At 42.6% G+C, this 26,994-nt stretch overlaps 1 protein-coding gene across 1 annotated transcript in view; it reads right to left on the bottom strand.

Annotated features, from left to right (window-relative positions):
• Window positions 1-26,994, bottom strand: part of LOC113142078 (thyrotropin-releasing hormone-degrading ectoenzyme) — a 105,280-nt gene that overhangs the window by 15,370 nt on the left and 62,916 nt on the right. Inside the window, exons 6-13 of the mRNA XM_026326847.1 lie at window positions 22,252-22,365; window positions 17,880-18,017; window positions 17,409-17,474; window positions 14,033-14,098; window positions 13,298-13,476; window positions 5,096-5,184; window positions 3,706-3,839; window positions 3,563-3,618 (exon numbers count right to left, since the gene is read on the bottom strand). Of these exons, the coding sequence (XP_026182632.1) occupies window positions 3,563-3,618; window positions 3,706-3,839; window positions 5,096-5,184; window positions 13,298-13,476; window positions 14,033-14,098; window positions 17,409-17,474; window positions 17,880-18,017; window positions 22,252-22,365 (842 nt within the window). The remainder of the gene's footprint in view (window positions 1-3,562; window positions 3,619-3,705; window positions 3,840-5,095; window positions 5,185-13,297; window positions 13,477-14,032; window positions 14,099-17,408; window positions 17,475-17,879; window positions 18,018-22,251; window positions 22,366-26,994) is intronic.

Raw genomic sequence — 26,994 nt, 5'->3', positions numbered from 1 at the left:
CTGAGCCTCACAGTCCTCTCATTTGAGAAAAGGATGCCTGTAGCCCACGCAACAGATATTACCATAGCTGGAGACGACAGGGTGATGACGCACATATTTCAGCCTATATCTCTGTCTACCTGTTCTGAGAGGGCAGCGGGGTGTAGGGGTGAGTTTTTCTTTCCATCGCTGTTATTTTCAAAAACATCAAGGCCCAAAAACATCCAGGGATCTATGATGCACGCTGTGAAATTACAGTGTTCCTCTTACTTTCTATCTCCTGAAATTGTCTAAAAATAGTAGAAAGCGTTTCTATCTACTCTACAAAGTCCATCAGCCTCAGTTTACAAGTATAAATGCTTTACATTTACAGCTATCGCTACAAAATCACAAAGCTCCTGACAACACTGGAACGTTAGAGAAATCAAACTAGGAAAATACAGGAAATCCAACACCTGAAATGAGTTCCACTCTGACGACCCCTAAAGTTTGACATTTTGGGAAATTGGTTTAAGGGGTTGGGGTTAAACTGTTAGTCTGCTTCATAGAGAAGCAGGAAAGTGAAGAGACTATAGAGTTTCCTTTCAGTTTCAGTCTGTGTGTGTGTGTGTGTGTGTCTGTGTGTGTGTGTGTGTGTGTCTCCCACCATTGTCTTAACGAGCTCATTAACTCGTTAACATCGTTAAGGGCTCGTTAATTGTTTGTCCATTAGCCATTAGCGATGCTCACTGGAGAGCTAACGAGAGTCTGCTGTGGTCTCTCTCACACACACATGCACACACACGCACACACACATACATACATGAACACAGAAAAAGAGAGGTGACATCCATCACTGTTTAAGTGCACACTCATTTATTACTGCTTAAGTAGCTTCACATACACATACACGCACACACACACACACACACACACACACACACACACACACACGCACACAGTCCTGTCATCAGTCAGCATTTAGCGCCTCGTGGACTGATCAGGGTTCGGCCAATCGAACTGTGAACAGCAGAAGAATCAGCGCTGGTGAAATTAATTCTGAGATTAAAGATCTATCAAACTGTGATGAATTCAATGAGCAGTATTCAGAAAAACATGCTGAAGTTCCATCTCTGCTGCATTTTCTTACTTAGATGAGCTTAGCCAGCAGCTTTTTCCCTGCGTCCATGCTAAGCTTGGCTACACACACCCAGGATCCAAAGCTTTTCAACCTTTAGATGACATGGCAGCTGACTCCTCTGAGTTTAGCACAACCTTTGTCTTAGTTTTGGCCATCATGTCTGCCAGTAATAAGAACAACACTGGACCTGCCAAAACAGACTTGAGATGGGAGCAGTTTAGTTGGAACAATAGTTTTTAGTCCTAACAAATAAAATAAAAATGTGTTTGTCTTATACAAACCCAAAAACAATAAACATACTCTCCTTATGTACTAGAAGTTTAAAGGCTGACCGTAAGTACTGGAGTTGTGCTCACTCAGTTTTCCTGTGCACTGTGGTGTCCATTGACATGTTAGACACAGTTCTTTAGTTTGACCTCCTCAGTCACTGATCATCAGTCTGTGTCTTCTATCTTCAGAACCAACATGACTGTGATCATAGTTGACATTCCCAGTGTCCCTATTGCAATATTTGTCATATTCATGTGTAAATATTGTAAATAATTAACCACATGTGTGACAGAAGTTGTCCTGACTCTTCTGTGTCAAAATCTTTTAATGTCAGTCTCTGAAGTTAAACCACTTTGCATCTGGGAACATATGAACATACAGTATCTCCAACCCAAGTCCCGAGTGCCCACTACACACCCTCCAACATGGTGTTGCGTCTTTACCCACTGATGCTATGAACCACCGTTGGTAGACGGCTTCAGCCTGCATCTGTTGCTATAGCGACAGATGCAGGCTAACGCAGTAGGAGTGTCTTCTGCTGTCTGTGTGAATATTAATGGATGCATAGTTCTGTTTCTTTTCCTGTACAGATGGAAACCTGCTGCTGAGCCCCTAACTCATCAACACACACACACACACACACACTGGGACGGCACAGTAGTTGTTGCTCATTTAACATGACAGAGGACAGATGGCTGAGAAAGAGGGATAGAGCAAAAAGGAAGAGCGAGGGGGCAGATTGAGTTATAGGGTTGGTGTCAGGGCAGATTTGGGTTAGAGACCTCGGAAACCTTCAGGCTAAAAAACATCACTCTGAGAAACGACTCGCTCCCTCATTCATCACTGAGTTTCGCCTGGTTCGGGTTGGAATTTCTTTTCACAGTGTTCTTATGTACTGTAGGCAGCCTACTCTGAATGCAGAAACATGGGCGGTCATCTCACAGAGCCAGATGGGATTCTGTCACTTTGGGGTAACAAAACAAACTGCAGCAACGGGGTAATTCCAGGCGACCAACTACAGCTCTGAGATCAATGCACTGCTTACAGGGGAATTCTGGTATTTGTCTGCTTGGGTTTAGTCACAGATTTATTTCCAGTGGTTTGATTTTTACTCGTGTGCATGTTTCCAAAGTACCACAGGGGTGAATGCAACATGATTTGTGTCTGCAGGTGAACTCTGCAAAAACAAAATGACAGACAAACAAATGAGGGTTTTAACCAAAGCCTTCCAGGAATTATGGAATCAGAGGAGCTGCACTCAGGCACCAAACTAGTGACTAAATGTCCCGTTTAAAATGTATGTGCCGCTTCATTAACAAAATAAGTAAGAACTGTGAAAACCAGGCAAATTAGATCACAGTATTTACTGTTTGACTCTGCCAGAGGAGATTTAATGAAAGAATAAAAAGCAGACTGAAAAACCCTCAGCAGAGGATCAGATGGTTGTTTACATTCCGACAGTATTTACACTGATTATGTGAATATTAGGAATATATTAGATGGTAAGTGAACAGTTTTTTAGCCCTGTGAAGTCCACCCTGAAGCAGCAACAGGAGCTTGAACCTTGAGCTCTCACACACAAACTAAGCTGGTTCCTCCCAAAGAAACGCAGGTAAAGTTTGGAATTCCTTAAAAGTTTCTTGATCCTGACACCACAGGAGACAAATTCCAGGAAAATACCCTGTGGCTTAATTTTTTTGTCCGCTGTTTCTAAACAACAAATAAGGTTTGTCAGCTGTGGGGGTCTCACACCAAACATGCACGTCTCTTTGTAGGAAGTGAGGAAAATACTGTAAAAGAAAACATGCAAACCTCGCACAAAGAGAACCCCGACTCAGGAAAACCTCCTGCTGTAAGGTGACAGTGCTAATCCTTGAGCCGCCAGGCTGCACTGATCAACATCCACTACAGCGCCAACACCTTATATGGATGGAAATTTGTGTATGAAAATCCATAGGTCTTAACTGAACTCACATCCAGTATATAAACCTCAGTACATACAGCTGACTCTGAAACAGCAGCACGAAAGAACCTCTGCCACACCAAGGACAACAACTCTGCCATGACCTGCCCACTCAGAGAGTTCAAGCCATCACCACACTCTCCCCCTGCGTGGCCACATGTCTTACAGACCAGTGACAGACAAACCAGTCCGACCAGAACCAGGCCTCAGCTGGTCAAGAGAAGACTCACCTGGCCAGGTTAAAGGCATCGTCGATAAGTCCTGCCCTGTTTCCAACAGAGATTATCTAAGAGAAAGAGCGAGGGAGGAAGAGAATTGGTCAAACATGAAACCAGAAACACTTAAACAGAGACAGACTGGTAAGCAGGTTTACCTGAGGGTTGGTGTGGAGTTGTTGAATCAGCAGTTTCCAGTTCTGGAGGTCATAGTTCACACGGAAGTAGCCCGTCTGGTTGATGTTGCCTAACAACCAGGTGTTTTCATCCATCTGACCAACCCTGTGGGTCTCTGAGTTAATAAAACATTAATGTTCAGTTCCAACCAAAACAAGTGATGGTCATCAGATATGCAGACGACGCCGCGCTGGTCTGCTGGGTTCCTCTCAGTACTTTGGCTGCCCTGAACTGTCATCACTGTCTTAAATATGATCTGTAGTCTCTTAAAAGTGGATCCAGTTCGGTACTGAACCTTATTCATGTTTCAGGGTAACACACCTCTACCTGTTGCTGTTTTTGGAAAATCAAGTTTGTTCTGATAAACATGCTGGTGGGTAATAATAAGTGCCCTCAAACCTCTATCAGTTTTTGGAGAACACAGCTCATACTGGGTCTATTTTTGTCTTTCTGGTCATGAACAGTAAAACTCTGCTGGGTATTTTTATTGACAGCTGATGACAGTTCTGCTACGGGAAGGAGGGCAGGCTCCAAGTTCAGGACTTAATTTTCATTTCAACCGGAGGGAAGGAAGGTGTGGGCAAGACTGTCTCAGCAGCTATTTTCTTTGCTTTTTTTAGCTGTTACAAAGTCTGAAAGCTGTTCTACTAAAGCTTACAGCCCATTTTTATAACCTCTGAGCGAGCTCTGAGGCTGTAATGCCACTATAATCACCCCATCCTTTCAGTGCAGGGGGTGGAAAAGTGGTGAGGATTTTGCTGCTTAGATTTAGAAGCTGAACAAGCTCTATTCCTCAAAACGCGTCAGAAATAAAACTTTTTAAATCTGAAAAACTGACCGAGTTCTATTCTCTGTAAACACAAGTAGAAGCAGTTTTGTTCTGCAAAAGTTTTATTTAACAGAAAATAGAAGCTCAAGACCCCTGCAAATCACCTCTGTGGCAGGTTGTTACAACCCAGAGTTATCTTTCACTGTTAGGCGACAAATTACTGATTCACAAGATGAGTATCACAGGGCAGGAACAAGGTTGGAGGAATTTTCCAAAAACTCAAACATCCAAAGCAGAATAAGCTTCATTTTCCACAAACAACAGCAGAAATGAGGTTTATTATTATTATTATTCCCAGGGCTCCCAGAAATGAGCTTTTCTTCAAAGGAACATACCTGTGAGCTTATTCTGCTCAGACCATTAACTACCAGTTACAACTCAAGATAATGAGGCAATTAATTAGTGATCAGGAGATAGTTCCCTGTATTAACATAACATATTATTAACATAACATAAAATAATCCCTAGATAACGGCTGCTCTCTCGAGGTAACGGGATCATTCCAGACATTCATCAGAGCAGCAGCATTTATGGTACTGTACCTGTCCTGTTGCTGATCCAGATGAGGCTCTCAGAACAAACTGTGGATGTGTTTCCCACTGCGACCGTCAATGGGACCTGCCACTGTAAACTACACAGAGAGAGTGATGTCAGTAATGGTCAGTAGAATTGGATTGGGTTTTATTGCCTCGGTTATCAGATAGAGACACATTAGAGAGTGAGAGTGATGGTCAGCGATGATCACTCAGCATCAGTCAGCTGGAAATGGAGCGGGAGACGGAGGCTGAGGTGCAAAGCGAGAGTGTAATAGCTGCAGCAGCCAGCGGCCATCAGTCAAGTGAGGCGGCCGAGGGTTACTATGCTCTTCACGGAGCCAGAGGTTAACCACACTGCCCAGTCACAACTGTGCACGGCTGATTTTTGATATTTAGAGATCAGCTGAAAGATACATAAATTGCTCTTTACTGCATGAGTGAGTAACCTGACCCAGCAGGCTCATAAATCCAATTCACTTATCTCAGAATGGCATCACTGCTGCGCTTAAACAAGGCTGTTTTTATTAGTTCTTGAGAAGCTGACATTTAGGAGTGAAATGGTTTTTGAAGAGCAGCAGACAGACAGAACAACTTAGGACAAACTTATCTCTGCAGAAATGACAGTCTTCAAAAAGTCTAACCAACAAATCAAAACGGCTGTGATTGTTTCACATTTGGCTCCCAGCACAACAACATCCTGTAAAAGCTGTTTAATATCAGCTACTATTTGCTATTTGAATATATTTTGTTGCCCTATTTTCCCTTTATTACGGTAACAGAGTTGAAACAGGGACACAGAGACCTGCAGCTGTCAGGATGCTGCTGCTTTTCTCCTGAGTCCTGTTCTTCATCCTACATCTGTTCACATTTTGACAAACTGTCTCCAGTAAAGGCAGAATTAGCAGCTCCTGTTTGCAGTGTCCCCGTGGATGCACATATCACTCTTTACTGGGACCCTGAAGAGAAACGTGTGTGGTTTATTAGTGATGGACGTCAGAGATAACGATTCACGAAGATGTTGGGTTTAAAGTGGACGCCATGGGCCAAAACGAGACAAACCCACAGTCAAACAAAACCCAAAACGCTCCATAAGTTTTAACACGTAAAGAAAAGTAAAAAGTCATTAGGAAAAACACACACTAATAAAAAAGCCTCTAAACTCAAACTCTCAGATCTGGTTTTTAATTGGACTCATTCTCATCAAATTGATTCATATTTTAATTAGAGTGTTTTTTAATTATGGACAGCAAACAATCAGTTGGACACACTGCAGCAATTTAGAGTGTGTGTGTGTGTGTGTGTGTGTGTGTGGTAGGGGTCATTGTAACACCATCAGCCACAGTAACCCTATTTACCAATCCCATAACCAGCATCTGTCGCCGCAGGCACCTGTGGATCGATACGGCTGCCTAGCAACCAAATATTTAATCTGATATTTATATTAACGTGACTGACAGGAGCTCAATTACACTCACACACACTAAATCACAGTCAGCAGCATGAACAGCAGAACGTGTTTATTAATATTTGATTGAGATGAAGACAGTTTATTTAGACAACAGTGTGTGTGTGTGTGTGCTGCTTTGTGCCCACACACACACACACACACTGCGGGTAGAGTAAGGCAGCGTGAAAACTTTAAAGGCTCCTGCGACGGCCCTTCACCTCTCCGTCCGTCTTCCTCCATTAAAGTTCGCTCCGACCTCATTTACACTTTTCATCTCTCAATCCTGATCAAATCTAAACTTCAAGTTCAGAAATGCACATATCAGCACGTGACAAACCACCATCAGAATACAGATATCAGGCTGACAATGACCCGACCCAACAGTCAGGGAGTGTCAGGAATATAAAACCTGAAGCTGTCAGACCAGCAGTGTCTTCAGCCCCTTGGGATTTAACTCTGCAGGAGCTGTGCTGATTATAATATCACCTGCCCCGGTCACTGATTTAAATCCTGTCCACAGCTCGTATGTGGCTAATTTTTAACACCCCCCCCAGTAATAATTACACCTGCCATCGCCTCGTGTCTTTCTGTGAGCTGACTGATTTAAATCCTGTTCAGATACACGTCTTTGTGCTTTGCTGCTGTGTGAAATTTAACATTTGTGCGAAAACAGGATAACGTCAAAACGTTAATCTGAGAAACAGCGACATGCAGGTCAAACGTGGCTCCATCAGTTACAGGCAGGTGCTGCTGTTCTCTGCCAAACCCTGTGTTTTAAACCTGCTCACATTTAAAGCCTGCAGAATGAAGTGTGAGCAGCTCCTGTGTGCGTCGCACAGACACGTGTCAGCGGATTATTTGGAGACAGGAGAAAACTTAAAAATGTGAATATTCTCAGGCAGGTCTTGTTTCTGATTTATTCATAGATTTATGGAGGTTTATTCTGAAAGGACATCAGAGATAACGAGATCATCAGAAGCATCAATGACATGAACCACAACATGTTTGTTTTTTTGTCTGTTTTCATTAATTATTGTGATTTTCTTTATATTTTGTCCTGCTGTAGTTTTTACACTGTTCTAATCTCTGCGTCACTCTGGTCTCTTCCTATGTGGGACAGACAGGTTTCCAACATAAGGAAACTTTACTTTCTTATCACTGTGGATTAAAATGATCCATCACCGTCCTGTTCAGCATTAAGGTTTGTTAAATCAAACACTGATCTCCTCTCTGTTTACCTGGGAGCCGATGAGGCGTCTTTCCTTTTTTTTTCCTGTCGTCACTGAGACGAGCTCTGATGTGTTTAAATGCAGTTTTACTTCCTGTTTGATTTATTTTCAGTACCATCAGCCCGACCTTATCGTTAGCTCGCGCTGTCCTCTGGTTTCTCTTTCTCTTGCTTTCTGTCAGCTCAGTTTTTAAAAGGCATTTACCTCGTGGCTGTGGCAGCTGTTTGACGTTGGCAAAATAAAAGACACACATTTAAAACATCTCCGTCAAACAACCTGAGTACTGGAAGCCAAGAGGAATAGAAAGTGTTAGATAAAAATAAACCGAACTTTAAAATGTCCCATAAGTTAAAAAAAAGTTTGAAAAGAGTGATTTTTAAAATTACGGAAATTCGTTTGACATCTGTTGAAAACTAAAATAGAGACACAGGGAGATGTTTGCAGCCTTCTGATGGACAAATAGGTTTGGTTGGTGGATCACAAAGGACAGCTCAGTTATATCAGTAAGGAAGAATAAGAACATCTCAAATTCCCTTTTGCTTTCACGTCATTAAAGTAACAAAGTTCAAGTTACTGGAAACCAGTTAGTCCCAGTTCAGAATTTGCATGAGCAACATTTGAACCTCAGCTTCCCTATGAGCTCCCTGAAAACACAAGTACAAGTACTCACATCTGCACTAATGAATCGCAGAGATAAGACACTACACTGCTCAGCTGACTGCATCAAAAATTCACCATAAACTACAACGTCCCCACTTCAGGTTCCACATCAAGGCCCCTGGTTTCTCTCAGTCATCTGTCATGTCTCAACTGCTAATTTGACTGCTCTGCCTCCTAAAGAAATAACACAAATACCAAGGTCCATTTTGGACTCAACACATGACACATGACAGGACACTTCCACCCCTGCTGTTGCTAAAGGATCAGGGTAGTCGGGGATTTTAGATCTGGCCTCATTATTGTCACAAGGCATCAGCATCTACAGACGGTTGCTTGGCTGCTGTTTTATTTCAGTATATTTCTGAAGAGGAAGTTGTAAAAAACAATAATATAGAGAATAACAAAAATAAAACAGGACTTTAAATCAACAGAGTGTAACACTGTGGGACTCTGCTGAGCTTCTGAACACAGCTCCACTGATCAAACAGCAGCGTCAGCCTCTGATTCAATCCAGCGCCGCTGCCGCGTTCAGCCGTGACGACGCTTCAGCTAAAAGCACAACAACAGTTTCTTTTTACAAGTGCCGGTGAATGCCCGGGAGCACCGAGTGTGTCTGAACGCAGCCTCATGAGAATCAACAAGAGCAAAAGAAAGAGCTCAGCTCCACCTACAACAAACAGCTTCAGTACATCAGCTGACGAGACTCTGAGCAGAGGAGCTCAAGTGAAACACAAAAGGCCCCCGATGAAAGAAGGAAAGAATAGAGGAGGAGAAAACATGACACAAGAAAAGTAAAGAAACTTTTGGTGAGAAGCTGATTGTAAATGTCAGCTGCAGCAGAAAACATGACGGAACGAACCAGAAAGTCTTGAACAACAGGTAAAAAAGGGGAAAGGAGCTGATGAAGTATTGATGGAGGAGAAAGTGGGTCGATAAAACAGCAAAGGGAATAAACTCCAGAGGTTGTGAAGGACGTGAATAAAACATCATGTGAATCAAATATAAATGAAATATAAATGAAGTAAAGATGGTAAAGAATGTGAAGCAAAACTTAAAGTGCTTTTTCAGGAGAAACTGCAGCGTGATCACAGTTAGAGCCGCTCACGTCCAACAGGTGGACGGACGTGCACAGTCCAGAGGCCGTGAGTGTGACCGGGAGCAGAGCTAGAGGAAAGGCCATGGGGTCAAAACAGCTTCACCACATCTGCAAACAACTGGACCACTAGGCCTCACCTCTGCTGTGAAAACAGTTCTGACAGTTCTCCACTGGTAAACTTTACACCACCCACTGGTACAGTAACAGAGTTTGATCGATGCTGAATGACGGCAAATTAAAGACAGTGCTTAGTTTTACTTACTGTGAATTTATTTTGTAGTATCTATAGTATATCTACTGTGTATCTATAGTACATCTACAGCATATATATAGTACATCTACAGCGTATCTATAGTACATCTATAGTATATCTACTGTGTATCTATGGTACATCTACAGCGTATCTATAGTACATCTCCAGCATATCTATAGTACATCTACAGCGTATCTATAGTACATCTACAGCGTATCTATAGTACATCTACAGCGTATCTATAGTACATCTATAGTATATCTACAGCGTATCTATAGTACATCTATAGCGTATCTATAGTACATCTACAGCATATCTATAGTACATCTACAGCGTATCTATAGTACATCTACAGCGTATCTATAGTACATCTATAGTATATCTACTGTGTATCTATAGTATATCTATAGTATATCTATAGTACATCTACAGCATATCTATAGTTCATCTCCAGCATATCTATAGTACATCTACAGCGTATCTATAGTACATCTATAGCGTATCTATAGTACATCTACAGCGTATCTATAGTACATCTATAGTATATCTACTGTGTATCTATAGTACATCTACAGCGTATCTATAGTACATCTACAGCGTATCTATAGTACATCTATAGTATATCTACTGTGTATCTATAGTATATCTATAGTACATCTACTGTGTATCTATAGTACATCTACAGCGTATCTATAGTAAATCTACTGCGTATCTATAGTACATCTACAGCGTATCTATAGTACATCTACAGCGTATCTATAGTACATCTACAGCGTATCTATAGTACATCTATAGCGTATCTATAGTACATCTACAGCGTATCTATAGTACATCTACAGCATATCTATAGTACATCTACAGCGTATCTATAGTAAATCTACTGCGTATCTATAGTACATCTACAGCGTATCTATAGTACATCTACAGCATATCTATAGTACATCTACAGCGTATCTATAGTACATCTATAGCGTATCTATAGTACATCTACAGCGTATCTATAGTACATCTATAGTATATCTACTGTGTATCTATAGTACATCTACAGCGTATCTATAGTACATCTACAGCGTATCTATAGTACATCTATAGTATATCTACTGTGTATCTATAGTATATCTATAGTACATCTACTGTGTATCTATAGTACATCTACAGCGTATCTATAGTAAATCTACTGCGTATCTATAGTACATCTACAGCGTATCTATAGTACATCTACAGCGTATCTATAGTACATCTACTGTGTATCTATGTATATCTATAGTATATCTACTGTGTATCTATAGTACATCTACTGTGTATCTATAGTACATCTACAGCGTATCTATAGTACATCTACAGCGTATCTACTGTGTATCTATAGTATATCTATAGTATATCTACTGTGTATCTATAGTACATCTACAGCGTATCTATAGTACATCTATAGTATATCTACTGTGTATCTATAGTATATCTATAGTATATCTACAGTATATCTATAGTATATCTACTGTGTATCTATAGTATATCTATAGTACATCTACTGCGTATCAATAGTATATCTACTGTGTATCTATAGTACATCTACAGCGTATCTACTGTGTATCTATAGTATATCTATAGTATATCTACTGTGTATCTATAGTACATCTACAGCGTATCTATAGTACATCTATAGTATATCTACTGTGTATCTATAGTATATCTACAGTATATCTATAGTATATCTACTGTGTATCTATAGTATATCTATAGTACATCTACTGCGTATCTATAGTATATCTACTGTGTATCTATAGTACATCTACAGCGTATCTATAGTACATCTACTGCGTATCTGTAATATATCTATAGTATATCTACTGTGTATTTATAGTACATCTACAGCGTATCTATAGTACATCTATAGTTTATCTATAGTACATCTACAGCGTATCTATAGTACATCTATAGTGTATCTATAGTACATCTATAGTATATCTACTGTGTATCTATAGTATATCTACTGTGTATCTATAGTATATCTATAGTACATCTACTGCGTATCTATAGTATATCTACTGCGTATCTATAGTATATCTACTGTGTATCTATAGTATATCTATAGTACATCTACTGCGTATCTATAGTATATCTACTATGTATCTATAGTATATCTATAGTATATCTACTGTGTATCTATAGTATATCTATAGTACATCTACTGCGTATCTATAGTACATCTACTGCGTATCTATAGTATATCTACTGTGTATCTATAATATGTCTATAGTATATCTACTGTGTATCTATAGTATATCTATAGTACATCTACTGCGTATCTATAGTATATCTACTGCGTATCTATAGTATATCTATAGTATATCTAATATGTATCATTTGCAGGCAACAAGTTTTTGGCATTTTCTACTTAATTAAATAAATGACAAAAATCAACTGATTATCAAAGTGAAGTGAACTAATCACTTGAGGACGATCCACAACTCAACTCATGCTGTATCTACACTACTATGTTCAAAATGCCCAAACTACCATGTCTGACCACCTCTGACCACCTCTGACCACCTCTGACCAACTCTGACCAACTCTGACCACCTCTGACCACCTCTGACCACCTCTGACCACCTCTCACCACCTCTGACCACCTCTGGCCACCTCTGGCCACCTCTGACCACCTCTGACCACCTCTGACCACCTCTGACCACCTCTGACCACCTCTGGCCACCTCTGGCCACCTCTGACCACCTCTGACCACCTCTGACCACCTCTGGCCACCTCTGGCCACCTCTGGCCACCTCTGACCACCTCTGACCACCTCTGACCACCTCTGACCACCTCTGACCACCTCTGACCAACTCTGACCAACTCTGACCAACTGACCACCTCTGACCACCTCTGACCACCTCTGACCACCTCTGACCACCTCTGACCACCTCTGACCACCTCTGACCACCTCTGACCACCTCTGACCAACTCTGACCACCTCTGGCCACCTCTGACCACCTCTGACCACCTCTGGCCACCTCTGACCACCTCTGACCACCTCTGACCACCTCTGACCACCTCTGACCACCTCTGACCAACTCTGACCAACTCTGACCAACTCTGACCAACTCTGACCACCTCTGGCCACCTCTGACCAACTCTGACCACCTCTGGCCACCTCTGGCCACCTCTGACCACCTCTGACCACCTCTGACCACCTCTGACCACCTCTGACCACCTCTGACCACCTCTGACCACCTCTGACCACCTCTGACCACCTCTGACCACCTCTGACCACCTCTGACCACCTCTGACCAACTCTGACCAACTCTGACCACCTCTGACCAACTCTGACCAACTCTGACCAACTCTGACCAACTCTGACCAACTGACCACCTCTGACCATCTCTGACCAACTCTGACCAACTCTGACCACCTCTGACCAACTCTGACCACCTCTGACCACCTCTGACCACCTCTGACCACCTCTGACCATCTCATTTCATCTGCTAATGTTCAATTTCATTGTTTCTCTAAGTTTAAAGAGACTGACCTGTTGTTGATTTTGACTTCCTGTCCGTACAGGAAGTGCTCCTGGCTGACAGTGATGTAATGAGTAGGGAGCTGCTCTAATTGGTTCTTGCTGATGGTGACCACAGGGTAGCCCATTTGCAGAGTCCACCTGTCCATCATCTCTCCAATGTCGATGTCCCGCCCCTCTGAACGCATGGCCTGGAGAACACGACATATAAAAACAAAAAAATAAAAATCAATGATTAATAACCATTTATTTATACTAATCAATCAATGATTAGTTACAGTATTAATGAGTTAATCTTCCATCCTATCAACTCATCAATAACCTGGTAAGACATCCACCAATTTTAGTTCAGTTAATTGGACAAAGATGACTAATGGTGAGATCATTTAAATTCTGATTGGCTGGCAGCTAATTAAAGAGCAGACTCAGTATAACGAACAGCACTAACGAAGATGAATCTAATTAAAGTCACAATTTACCAGAAGCTTCTTATGTGGAGGACATAGAAGAAGAAAAAAAACATGCCTCTGCTTGTCAGCCTTGTTGCCATGGCAACAAAACTTTCACTATCTATGTCTCATCAAGTCGGTCCTAACGAGCGTCTCCCTGGCCTTCGTTAGTGATGCTTCGTTAAATAATGAACAGCTTCCATCAGTCTGAACGTGGAGCTGTTACAGGCACCAGGGTCCTGCTCTGCCCAGAAGCCTTTGGGCCAGGGGAGGATGGAGACAGACAGGGCAGTGTTACCTGAGACAGTTTACTCCACAGGTCGTCTCTGGCTGCATTGCTGTACATGTGACTCAGCAAATAATCCTGAAAACAACAACAACAACAACAACAGATCAGTCCACAGAGCTGAAACTGAAAACTGCACGAACTGGACAAAGCAGATTTCTCTGGATGTTTCCAGCACGACAACAAAATGTTCATGTTTAATATTCACCGTCACCTTCCTGACAATATCTGTACATTAGACATTCTGCAAATAGGCTTATATGCAAATGTGCTGTTTCCAAATGTTTCCAGTCTTTATTCTAAGCTAAGCCGCTATTTGCCCGCAGTATTGATGTTTGCTCCTAATTCTTAGGAATCAAATAAACATATTTTCCAAAGTGTGAAAGAAAAAGGATTGTGATGAATTAAACACTGACTTGAAGCAGTCACATACTTTGTGCATCCACCCAATCAGCCAACAAACCGCCGCTCTGAGCATTTTCACTCCAATATCAGACTAATCTGCTATTTTGTCCCATTTATTTCATTTGAACCAATTTCTGCAGGGTGGGATTGTTTTTTCTGTTTTGCATTGTTTTCATTAGCACAGAACTGTTGGTGCAGCAGCAGTAGTTAAATGAAACAGCATCACACACCTCGTCGCTGCTGGTTGCTTCAGTGTGTCCTACCAGCCCCAGGGCTGCGTGAGGCACTAAACACATCTGAGATCTGCCATTTACTCCTAAATACATTAACAAGTCTAAATTGATGATCCAGGATTTGTAAGAGACTGGGTCGTGCAGGCGAGTCTGCTTTTCCAGCTATGCCTGAGTTAAGTTGTTAAAGTTGATGGAGGTGACACAAATGTCTGCAGCTGAACAGACGTCTGGGTGTCTACCCTGATCGGAACGATTCAGTCAGGTCTCAGTGACAGAACCATCCAGTGGGTTTTGGTTCTGTGTCGTATCTCCAGGGGATCTGGGCTCCGTCCCCACTGACGCTTCAACAAGGTGAAGCTTGAAATGAGAGTGTGCCAGTTTGAATGGGACCTAACGGTGCAGGGACTTTGTTTTCAACCTGTAATTTGTCAGTGACAGTCGTGTCACTTTGATCGCCAGCACCGTCACTGTTAGAAACCTTTCCCACTGCAGTGGGCAGTGGGTTGGGGTGATAAGGGTCCTGGGAGGCTGCTGGATGTTTCCACAATGTAAAACAAGTAAAACAAGCAAAAGGCAGGAAAGAGAAGATCTTGATCCTGAAAGATCTCTGGGAGTGTGTGTTGGGATTCCTCACACACAGTCAGATGCTTCATGGTGAGTATGGACGTTAGCAAGAAGACGCTCTGTGCACAGCACACGCTGAGACCGGTCCTGACTCCAATACAAGCCGGTGTAACAGCATCAAACCGCTCTCAGTGAGAGAGATGTGTGCGAGCGATAATCATTTCATTAAAAGAAATCTCTTATCAGCTGTGAGGGATGTGCTGATGAGAGAGGGCTGTTTTCAGAGGATGATGTGAACCTTGACCTCCATCCTCCATCCACACAGAAAACACGTCCAGCTTCCTCAGCAGACCCCTCAGGCTTTTTAGTTCTGCTTTTTCTTACCTGAGTTTGAAATTTAACAAAAACATGTTGTCAGAAAAACCTCAAAGCCCCACTGTGAACACTATTTCTGTATTTGAACCTGATGGATGTGAAACTAGAAAGAGCACAGAATGATGAAACTGGTTGTTCTGCTTCAGACTAAAGAATTTTAAAGACTGACGTGATGCCACCTGATGCATGACGAAACTGTTTAAATGTTGAGGAATAAAGCACATATAAGAAGGATATGATGTGTGACCCTGAACAACGTCTTTGTGTTTGTGCCTGGCTACACACTAGACCATTTCATGCCTAATTTTGGGCTTTTCACAACCGATTATTTGCCCAAACAATCCTCAAGTGTGTGGCGTCAGTACGATTATTTTACTGCCCCGATCAAGTCGGAGCCTCTGACAGAATCCCCACAGACCGGGAAGCATCTTCATCTGCATGTTGTCGTGTAGTTTTAGAGCTCAAAAACATGGCGGCAAACCAAAAACACAACACAACCTGAGCCAAATGGAAGAAGACCAGCAACAAGATGCTTCTACAATGTCACAACAGGACCAAAGTCACGTTTGATCACGCGAGTCTCTATGAGATCCTGTGTCTGTGAAAGAGTCACTACAGGCAGCAGGAGTGTGGTGTCGCGGTCTGGCTGAAGAGTGTGTGTGTGTGTGTGTGTGTGTGTTGACAATCACCTGGTGTGTACCCAGTCTTAGCCAAGCTTCATGGAGCTGTGGCTCAATTATCTGGGCCGAGGCTCCTGTCACTCACGAAGTGCAGACACACACCGTCTGTTTGTTTTATATTCACTACACGTCAATAGAAGTGCACTGAGAACGAGGGAACATGTGAGGAGAAAAGAGTAACGTTCTGTTTAGGTGGTGCGGTGTGATGTTCACTACATTGTACATAGACCCACGGTGCTCGCTGCTGGATCAGCACAGGTTTTATATAGAATCTGGTTCTCAGGGCGATCCAGGTCACCGACAGTTTCTGCAGGAAAACCAGGACATTGTGTGTGTGTGTGTGTGTGTGTGTGTGTGTGTGTGTAGGTTTCATGCATATTTCCATGACTGCATTCAGAACCAAACTCATTTATCCCATGTTTACTTTGCATCACATGACATATTTGTTTAGCAGACACATGAAACTGACCAGTTTTCGGTTCCAGTCGTGACGTTTCTGAGACAATGAAGTAACAGCATGAACCCACAGAGGCAGCAGCCACACGCAGATCAATGATAAATGACAACACAGTCTGTCACTGATGTCCTTATCAAATGTGGGTTGCTGGGAAAACATTCTTGACTATTCTGTTTTAAAATCAATCCTTCAAAGTGAAAATCTAAGCACTTTCACTGTTCAGTTATTAAGGATCTGGTAATAGACAGTAGTGGGAGTTTTTGCTTTCTCTCTGATACATGTTTCAGCACTTTGTACCACAGCCAGCGCTGCCCGACGCCACCACCGATCCATTTATTGGATTTTACTTTGAACCGTCCCTAAGAGCACTGTAAGGGCACTAAAAATATCATTCCAGAAAGCTTGTGGTGCCTCATTAAACTGAAACTTTGCTTTTTCATCTTTGGCTGCTGTCACACTGCAAATAGACAAACATAACTTCAGCAGAAACTGGACTTAGGCCAACATTTAAACCTTTATTATATAGGTGAGACACACACACACACACACACACACACACACACCATCCCTCCATACTGTGTTGGTGACACTTCACTTTAAAGCCAAACCTCAGCTGTCTCTGATGTTTAAACCTCTGTCTTCACAGCCGGAGCTGCAGGACAACGTGAACTTACATTGAGTCCTTTCTGGAACAGCGGCTGTCCCATCACGTTAGCCAGCATCCGGATCAGCGCCGCCCCCTGCAGACAGCGCAGAGAAACAATGTCAAACACAGCAGCAGGTGAACGTGGGAGATCTGCGTTTGGTCACAATCTGATCTGATGATCTGAAAACAGGATCTGGTCTCATCTACCTGTGTTCACATGGTAAGCACTAATAACGGGATTAAACCTTTAATAATCCGATCAATAGGAAAATATTGGCCATGGAAACACTTGATCCCATCGTTTCTCTCATGTCCGCCCCACGTGGGGGGAACATTAGGGGACGGGACCAGTTTCCGGGAGGGACAGAAAGATGGCGGCACCAAAACCACACAAACATCAGACCTGCTGAAAAACATCAGGATATTCAGACCTGGGATGAAATTTAATGGGAATGAATTCAGTTTCCTGCGTTTCTTGCAGGTGTGAACTGGCGCTCGCCTTTTTGTAAGCGATCCAGTCGAAGACTCTGTCGATGTCTGTCGCTTGTTCCACTTCCTGGGAGATCGGGTGGGAGGAACTGAGGCCGTCCAATAGCATCACCTCATGGAGGACGTCAGTCAGAAAGCGTTGCTTCTCCTAAAAACACAAACATCGGTATTTAGAGAGGATCCTGAACCTAATCCGAACCAGATGGGACCAGGTGTGTGATCAGGTAACTGTTCCCACAGTGTGACTAATATTCACCCCAGTGGATTCAGGAATCTGTTTCTTACAACAGACTCAGTTCAATAATTACTTTTGGAAAACGTCGGACAACACGCTCTCATTAACTTCAGCAGCTGCATCAGTAAACAAAGGTTTTACATGTGTAATTTGTTCTTCTTGTTTATTTCCTCCTCTTACAACTTCTCCCATTGTTTTCTCTTCCTTCTGCTCCTCATCCATCCAATCATCTCATCCCAGTTTCACCCTGATTTCCCCAATTCCTTCCTAATTTACCTCCTCGTTCTGGTTTCCTTTCCTCCCCTCACCTCCTCTGCAGACATGTTGCACTTAACAAGCTCCATCTAAAAAGCTCCAGGGATCAGGCTAAATCCAGGAAACTGCGGCTCTGTCTAATTCATGGATTATGGTGTTTACTATAGAGATTTGGCTTTAATGAACTTCCATGCTGTTAAGCAGTTGAATTGTTGGCTCATGAGGTTTCAGCTGGTCAGGAACAGGATGAAGAGGAAGCCTTGTTTAAATTAACAGCATCTGCTGGGATCTGATTAATTCTTGGCCCCAGTGTGGCTCTGTGTAATACATGGATCAAAGTTGATTATTAAGTAGATACTGTTTTATGAATCTACGTCTAGGCAAACACAGAAGGTTTTAATACAAACACCAAAACCAACAGATTTTTAAGTTCCCACAGGGATCAGACTATTTCCTGTCAGGTGTTGAGCTTGTTCAACAGTATAATTTTAAGAGCAGGACAAACGCTATCTCTCGGTTATTCCAACAAAATGCCCCGACTCTGGATCTGTGTTCATATCAGATTTTATTTGATGTAACTGGTTGTGTTTGCAACCGTTTTAGAAAAACATCATTAGTCAGAGAAATTTCCCAAATCCCAAAATTAGAAGTTTGAAGCTGATGTGAAGAGTTTTTCTTCTCAATTATGGTTTAAACACAGCAGAATCTCCACGGGTACAAATGAACTGTGCATCTGCTGGTTTTGGAATAAATCCTGTTTGGGTCGACAGAACAGGAGTGAATCTGACTAATTCCTGAAAGGTTTGTTTGTTTATACGGGAGCTGGACGGGGCTAACTCCTGGGTAAAGACAAGTTCCACACACGTAAACAGGCAGAATCATGGGGCTCCATCGCCACTTACACAATTAGTTAATTAGTTAAATTGCACATTTTGATGAAACCAATATTTCACAGTAAGAACGAAAAAACACATCAGACTAAATGAGACATCAGCTCCAATTAACAGAGACTTTAAATCACCTGCAGAGAGACAGAGAGAGAGAGTGGGTCCATCTGGTCCATCTGGTCATTATGAACCAGATGGACCCACATGTGGAGGGGGCGGCCGCCGGGCCAAGACTCAGTGTAAACACAAACACGCACACAGATGGAGGGACTGGAGCTGCTGAACATTTCCACTCGTCTCCGTCCTCCTTCACTTCCACCGTCGCCGACACCATTTAAAGACAGAACTGAGTGATATGAGACACACACTTTGTGTTTGCCTCTGTGCATGTATAGACGCACTACACACTGATCAGCCATAACATTGGGACCTAACACTGTGTCCACAGGGGTCCGCAGGTTGGCCCTCACGTGGCTCTGCAGCTCACTGAGCATCTCTGATATCAGCACTACAGTTGCTGACTGCTTCTCTTCATTCTCATTTTACACCAGATTAACAAAGATTCAAGCTACAATCGGATCCTGACGCTGCCTGTTTTTCCTGCTTCCAACACGTCAGTGTTCACCTGCTGCGTTTTCTGCTAATGTTTTCAAGTATTTATTATTTTAGTGCCTCGTGCTGTTCCAATAAAACACTCTGTAACTGTGAATTTCAACAGGCACATTTAAAAAAAACATTATTATTATTATTACAGTATCTGGTCCTTTAATATATTTGGTTAGAGGACATTTGAGTCTTGGTCCTGCAGGATAGACTCTTTCAGTATCTGAATGGTTCTGCAGACCTGCACTGATTTCTGCAGGAAGCTGATTATAGAAAAACTGTATTGGTATTGACTTATTACATTAAAGCTAATTAAAGATTATTTCTGTAGAAAAAAGTCCAATCTTCATAAATTGTCCTTTTATCCTGTAAACAGGGGAAAAGAACCCAACAGAACATTTAGCCTGAAAATACAAAGAGAGCCAAACCAAGTTCTGTAATCCTGCTGAAGACAGAAATGAGCTGGGTGGACCACAGAGAGCCCACATTACCTTTCATACATGTCTGATTCAGGGAGGACTCTGATCGTGCTGGACCACAACCAGAGACGACTGAAGATTACAAGCGAACTGCTGGTTCTGCTAAATGTTCTTCAGATTTATTTATGGCACCTGTGTTCTTGCTGTAACTCTGCTGCTGTGTCTGTTTCTAATTCTCTGGTTTAAATGTTTTCTGCTCTGGACGACATTCACTCTAAAACACCCAAATCCCATTTGTGGCCATTTAAAGAATAATATGCGGTGACTGGCTGAAGAGTCTGCCTCACGTTTCTTCATCATATTCTGATTTGTTTCATGTCTCCTGCAGCTCTGAGACTCACAGCTGATGGAAGCTGCTTTTTAAATAAAAACCTGCATCACAAATAAATTGCTTTATCAGAAACAGACCACTTTATCATCATTGTGCGTGTTATTGGAGAAACACTTTGTTTCTATTAAAGCGTCCAGCCGTGCAGAACCACAGTAACAGGGATTTAAAAATGCCATGTCGCTCAGAAACAGCTGTGTGTGCGTGCAGAAGATAAGGTGTGGAAGTGAATCACCACACACTTCTGCAGAAACAAAAGAAGGAGTGTTTGAGTGTGTGTGTGTGTGTGTGTGTGTGTGCTGTAATTTAAAGTTCTGCAGCACTCACTATTTCTCAAACAATGTTTTCAGGGGGAGTCAGCTGCGGGAGTTTTCAGCAAATTTGAGGAAGAATTCATTTCTAATTTCTTTGTGTTTTGAGCTGACTCACTCGCTGCATCAATTTGTTTGCCAACATGAGAAGAAGGAAGTAAAATAGACTGAATATTATCTGCTGAGCTGCAGAAAAACACTTGGAAACAGGGGGACTGGATATTGATCTGTGTGAGTGGAGGAAGGTGGAAGAGTCAGTCACAGTCAGGACTTCCTCCTCCTCAAAAGCCACTTTTAACTTTCTTCCTCTGCATGCACTCAACACCCAAATGTTCTGTACGTTATGTAAAGTTTTACACAACAGAAACAGCAGCAGACACACAAGTGCAGCTTTGACTATCTGTTTGTGCTCTGGGTCACATTAGGAGGCTGCAAATCGCAGGCTGGAGGTTTGTCTTCCTGTCACAGTGACAATAATGTTAATTCAGTTTTAAAAACCATAAACTTTTATGATTAATACCCCAATAGGGGCCCAAAGGAGAAAAAGCTTTGGACACACAAAGTTGGAAACATTAAAGATTTGAAACAGACCTAAGACTGGAGACTCTAATGTAAGGACTCGAGACCGGACTGGAGTTGCTCTGGATTATCCTCAGACCTCACTGTCACCAGTTTCTTTTTGCTTTCTGCTAAACAACAACTATAAAGAATGTCCCCACAAACGTCCTGGACCCCAGAGCGCAGACAAAAAAAGAAACTGGGTGTAAGTCGTTTTTATCTCTCATCTTTTTGCTTCCTAAATCAGGTTTCCTGCTTTCTCCCTGTGTTGTAATTTATATCGGACTGACTGCAGCCTTGAGCTGAAATTCTGACTCACCTGAAACCACAGAGCAGAAAATTTAAATTTCATGAGTGAACAGACGCTGCTTCAGGATATGTGAACGCACTTCAACAGGCAGAGCTGAACTTCATTACCTGTTTGTCTTGACTTAAAGATCAGACTCTTATTAAATAATCAGAGAGCAAATCTGCAGATTCTATTTGTGCATGAGTGTCATTTTATTTTGTTTAATGTACTGCTACCAGCGCTTAATTGTGTGCTTGGTTCCTTTCCCCTGTTTTCTCCAAAAAAGATTGAATATTCTATCGAGCAGAACACTAATAAAAATCATCTCCTGAAGAAGCTAGAAATGAACAGTTTGAAGTCTCTACCTTCAAATATTGGTGCATACTCAAAGATGAAGGAGTGAACCAAACATACGAACATTAGCTGAGTCAACTCACCATGTTCCACTTTGGGAAGAGGAAGTCGGTGCCAACGTACTCAAAGAAATGAGCGAATCCTTCCTTTAACCAGACGTCCTCCCACCAGACCGGCGTCACCAGGTCGCCAAACCACTGCAAGACACATGGTTTTCGGTCAGACGCAGTTATTTCATGTGATTTATAGAAAAACTCTCCAAACCAGCACTGAAGCAAACGAGACTGAAACCATTTCCTGTTTAACATTTAGTGACTTCTGAGAACGTTTTTCTGTAAGGTGCCACCCAAAGGTTCCCAAACACAATGAGACTGTTCAGGTGCATGACTTTATAATTACAATCCCATGATGCAATGTGTCATAAATTAATAATATATATAAAAAACATATCTAGACCTGATGCAAAACACTATTTACATACAGCATAATTGTAATTTGTGTTCATTTTGCAGAACGTGTTTGATACAGTATTCGCTCAGAGTGACCACAGTGTTGTGGTAAAGTGTTTTCATAGTTGGTTACGCTGAGGGAAAGATAGTGGTCTGGATTTAAAGTGAACTGTCTCCTAAAAAACAAACTTTCCAAGCAGCAGCCAGCTCCAACAGACCAACAGAGCCGTCCTGAGAGCCAAGCTGCCGACATGGCTAAAATTCAATTTGCCACAACAAGACACAATGTGACTGCGACGAAAATGAAATTCAGTGCAGTCCAACTTTAAGTAGGAAGCATTCTGCCGACGAGCTCCTTCAGGACGGACTTGGCTTCCTCATGACGCCAAACTAACAGAAGCCGACATGGCGAAGGACGTGGTTTTCATCAGCAGCACTGGTACCGACCACGTCGTGAAGTCACTGTGGGCGTGGTGCTCCTTCATATGGGACATGCTGCCACCTGATTGGACAGTGAGTCTTTTCTCAAGGTGTCTCATCAGGTAAACCGACGGCCACATTAATAAGTGGAGCAGAAAAAACTGCACTGAACTGAAACGTATGTGAAGGAACAACCTGCTTGGATCCAGACAGTTTCCTGGCAACGCACTTTGAATGGAAATGTTTGGGAACAAACGTGTGTCCCTGCCAGCTTTGTTCCACAGTCTGAATGTTCCCTTTAAACCTTCGGCTGCACAGCGGATGGTGGAAGATCTTTAAAAAAAAGAAAGTTTAAATTCACTTTAAAGCTTCATGAAAGGCACAAGCTGCAGTTTTCACAATGTGTATGTGTGTGTGTGTGTGAATTTTTGGCAGTGAGCAGTGTTTCTGCAGTAAACTGTCCTTCAGCTGATGAAAGTCTGTATGATCCTGAGACTGCAGTCCAGACTCACATGTTTCTGCTCAGATAAAGTTTCACATTCACCACAGCAAAAACCAGGAGTTTTATAGTGAAGGAGAAACAAGAAGCACCCGAATTTACAAGCTGCCCCACATTCCCATCATGCATCACCCCATACATCATACGTTAATGGTGACCCTCCAAAATGCTGGAAAGAGACTTGGTTGTTTTTAAAGCCAAGTTCCTCTATAGGTGGAACAAGGTGAAACGGGGGGTCGGGGGCGGAGGGCTGTAACGTTTGGTGCACCCCAGCGTGACATCGTGATCCCTGTGTGCAGCGGCGGGGGGGCGGGTGGCGAGGAAACGTGCTTCAGGGAGCACAGGCAGCGTATGATCAAACACTCGTAGGTGGTGGTGCTGCTTCTTTGAAGATTGTCAAAGTAAAAACGGGTTAATTGAAAAGAGAAGAATCATTACGAGCCTTTTGCACAACTTTCTTCAAGCAGCCACCGTTTCCTACGGCTCCTTTCAGATCCAGCCATGACAAAGCTTTTTTAAAAAAGGACAAAACACGTTCATCAATAGTTCAGTGAAGAGGTCGGGGTTCAGGCTTTTGGCAAAGATATTCTGATAAGTCATCCATGAAACAATCTGTCAAAAAATAAAACATCCCCACAATAAGACGAACAACAAACTATCAGCAGTCAGTCACAGATACAACCCAATAATCACAATGTTGATGATGCTCATAGCAGCCAGAGCAGGGTGCATTGTTTGGATTGTGCATGAAACCTCATCAGGTCCCAGCCTGGACTCAGACTCTGTTTTCCAGTGCAGGTTTTCATACTGTTTTTTTTTTCCTCTCCTTCTTTTGCTGCTCTTATTACAACGTTTTCAATAAATCTCCTCACAACATCACCAGGTCAAACAATCCAGGCATTACTATGAGCTGATTTTAGCGAAGGTTAAAGTCAATATGTACAAAAAAAGGAAATATTTCACACTGAAAATAACTCGGTGTGTTTCAGAGCAAACCTTTCTGTTCACCGCTGCCTTTTACTGAAGTCGAGAAGGGTTCATATCGCTCACCACACTTCTTCTAAATGAATCTGTTCATTCACTTTCTTATTGATGAGATCTGTGAAATAACACGATGACCCTGTCCCTTAGACTCGACTATAGACCTGCTCAGTCTGGGAAGATGCTTCTTCACAGTAAGGATCCACAGCTCGGCTCATGAAGCCTGCAGCCATGGGGAAGCAGAAAGCACGTCCAGACATGGATACTAACTTCCCCCACTTTGTCTCTGGCAGGGCTGAGCCTGTCTGGGCAGGGATTCAAACCGACCACCCTGTGGGAGCAGGGAACCGTTCAGCTGCTACCGCTGCCTGGCTCAGCAGGCACCGGTTCAAGACCCTGAAGCGGGACTGCAGTCACAGTGGAGACTGGTATTTTATGGAAAACAAAATGTCACCAGCGTCATAAGGGGAAAACTACGCAGCTACAACCGAGCTTCCTTCTTACCTCAACACATTAAACACAAACTAATACAAAGTCCTAAAGGCCTGAACTGATCCACCAATGCTCAGCACTGTGCAGACGTTAGAAGCTCTTTAGAGGTTTTAGATTCTCATCACACACCATCAGGTGACTGACTGATCCCAGGATCACTGGGTCACACAACACTCTGCAGGTGGAGTTTTTATTTTATACTAAAGACTAAAATGCCCGTTTGGAAAAGGCTGAAATCAGCATCAGAAAACTTTTGAATTTCAGTAGTAATTCACTCCATGTCAGCTGGAGGATGCAGCAGACGAGTGGGGATCATGTGACATTCAGTGGGTGGAGGTGACCTCCATCTAACATTACAGCTAAATGTTAAAAGCAAACCACAGTCGTGACTTCTCATCCAGTGCACAGAGTAATAGCCTCAGGTCACACACTCCTCTATAACCACTGTTGGTTTTAACTGTGTCTGGTTGGCGTCCTGGGCCCAGCGTGAGGAAACACATGAAAATGAATAAATGGACACAAAAGTGCAGATGTTCAGTGGGACTGGTCCTTTAAAGGCTTCTGGTCATTTATTAAGCTTAGCGTCTACTCTGCAGCAAAATCACTTCCAGCTCTTTGATTTTTCCCTCAGACAAATTGCTTCGGGCTGCTACTTCATTAAACATGACAGTTGACACTTGATTTTTGTTCTTTTGAAAAGATTTCACCCTTTTCAACCTGGTGTTAGACAGGGTCAGCAGGTTTACAGTTTCCATCAAACTCTCCATTTCATTCTGCTGAAGTTTGTCCTGACAAAGAGAAAATATAATTAATTTCACACTGGAGAGATTTCAAGTTTCACAGTGATGGACTCTGGGCTAAGCTGCTCTAGTTGTTATTACTTCTGTAATAATTAAAGATGACGACTTCTGGAGTTTGTACAACGCACTTGTCCTCGCTTGTCTTCATTAGCTCCTATGTCATTTCTCATCCTGTTCCAGCCTCATTAAGACATAAAACAGCCTCCAGTGGGTCGGACGTTCCTGCCCCGGGTGTATATGGTGCTGCCGTTGCCATGGTTACGCAATGCGTCATGGGTGATGTTGGCAAACTGCAGGGGGGGTGGGTCAGAGAGGAAGTGATGCAGAGCTGAGAGAGTCTGACGTGAGGAAGAGTGATGAGGGAGGTCTCTAACATTTAGTAAAGACAAATGGACGGACGCTGAGCAGAAACACCACCAACACACATAGTCCCTGTATATATGCACATGCTGGGCCCCGAGCACATTCAGAGGTGCTGCTGCCTCCACAGGGAACATAAACTATGGGAACTACACACCCAGGAACATTCAATTCTGTGAGGACTGATCTGAGACATTGTGTTTAGACATGAAGCATAGTTAGATTTTAGATTACTCTAAATCATAGATGGATTACAGCTCTGTGGCTGTTTGAAACGACTATAATGATGACACAAAATGAAACCAAAGAAACACCCACAGACAGACACAAACAACTACAAAGACCTAACATGACCATAAAGAGAAGCTAAACAACCACAAACACACTGGAAGTACACAACAGAGTCACAAAATGACCCCAAACTATCCCAAATAGGCAGAAATTACCCCAAACACACCAAAACAATCCTAAAGAAGCACAAAATGACACCAAAGACACACAGCGTGACTCCAGAAAGACCAGAACAATCCCAAAGAGGCAGAAAATGACCACAGACACACAAACTGACCACAGAAATACACAGAACAAGATACACAAAATGACAACAAAGACCTAAAGCGACAACAAAGACCTATGTTTTGTATCATTACCAATACATTTTGCAAATATAATATTTATTTGTTGGAGCGTGAACATGTATGGATTGCAGTTTATTTCCATCCGGCACCAATCACATGGTGTAGCAGTCAGGAAGCTCTGGAGGCGTCATGGATGTAACAAAGTGGGAATATCAGACGGTGTTTTCTGCCTATTATTTATTGCAGC

Source organism: Mastacembelus armatus, chromosome 23, assembly GCF_900324485.2.
Source record: "Mastacembelus armatus chromosome 23, fMasArm1.2, whole genome shotgun sequence".
NCBI classification, from domain to species: domain Eukaryota; kingdom Metazoa; phylum Chordata; class Actinopteri; order Synbranchiformes; family Mastacembelidae; genus Mastacembelus; species Mastacembelus armatus.
Note: the sequence above shows the minus strand (reverse complement) of the source record. Positions and strands in the feature narration are given on the sequence as shown.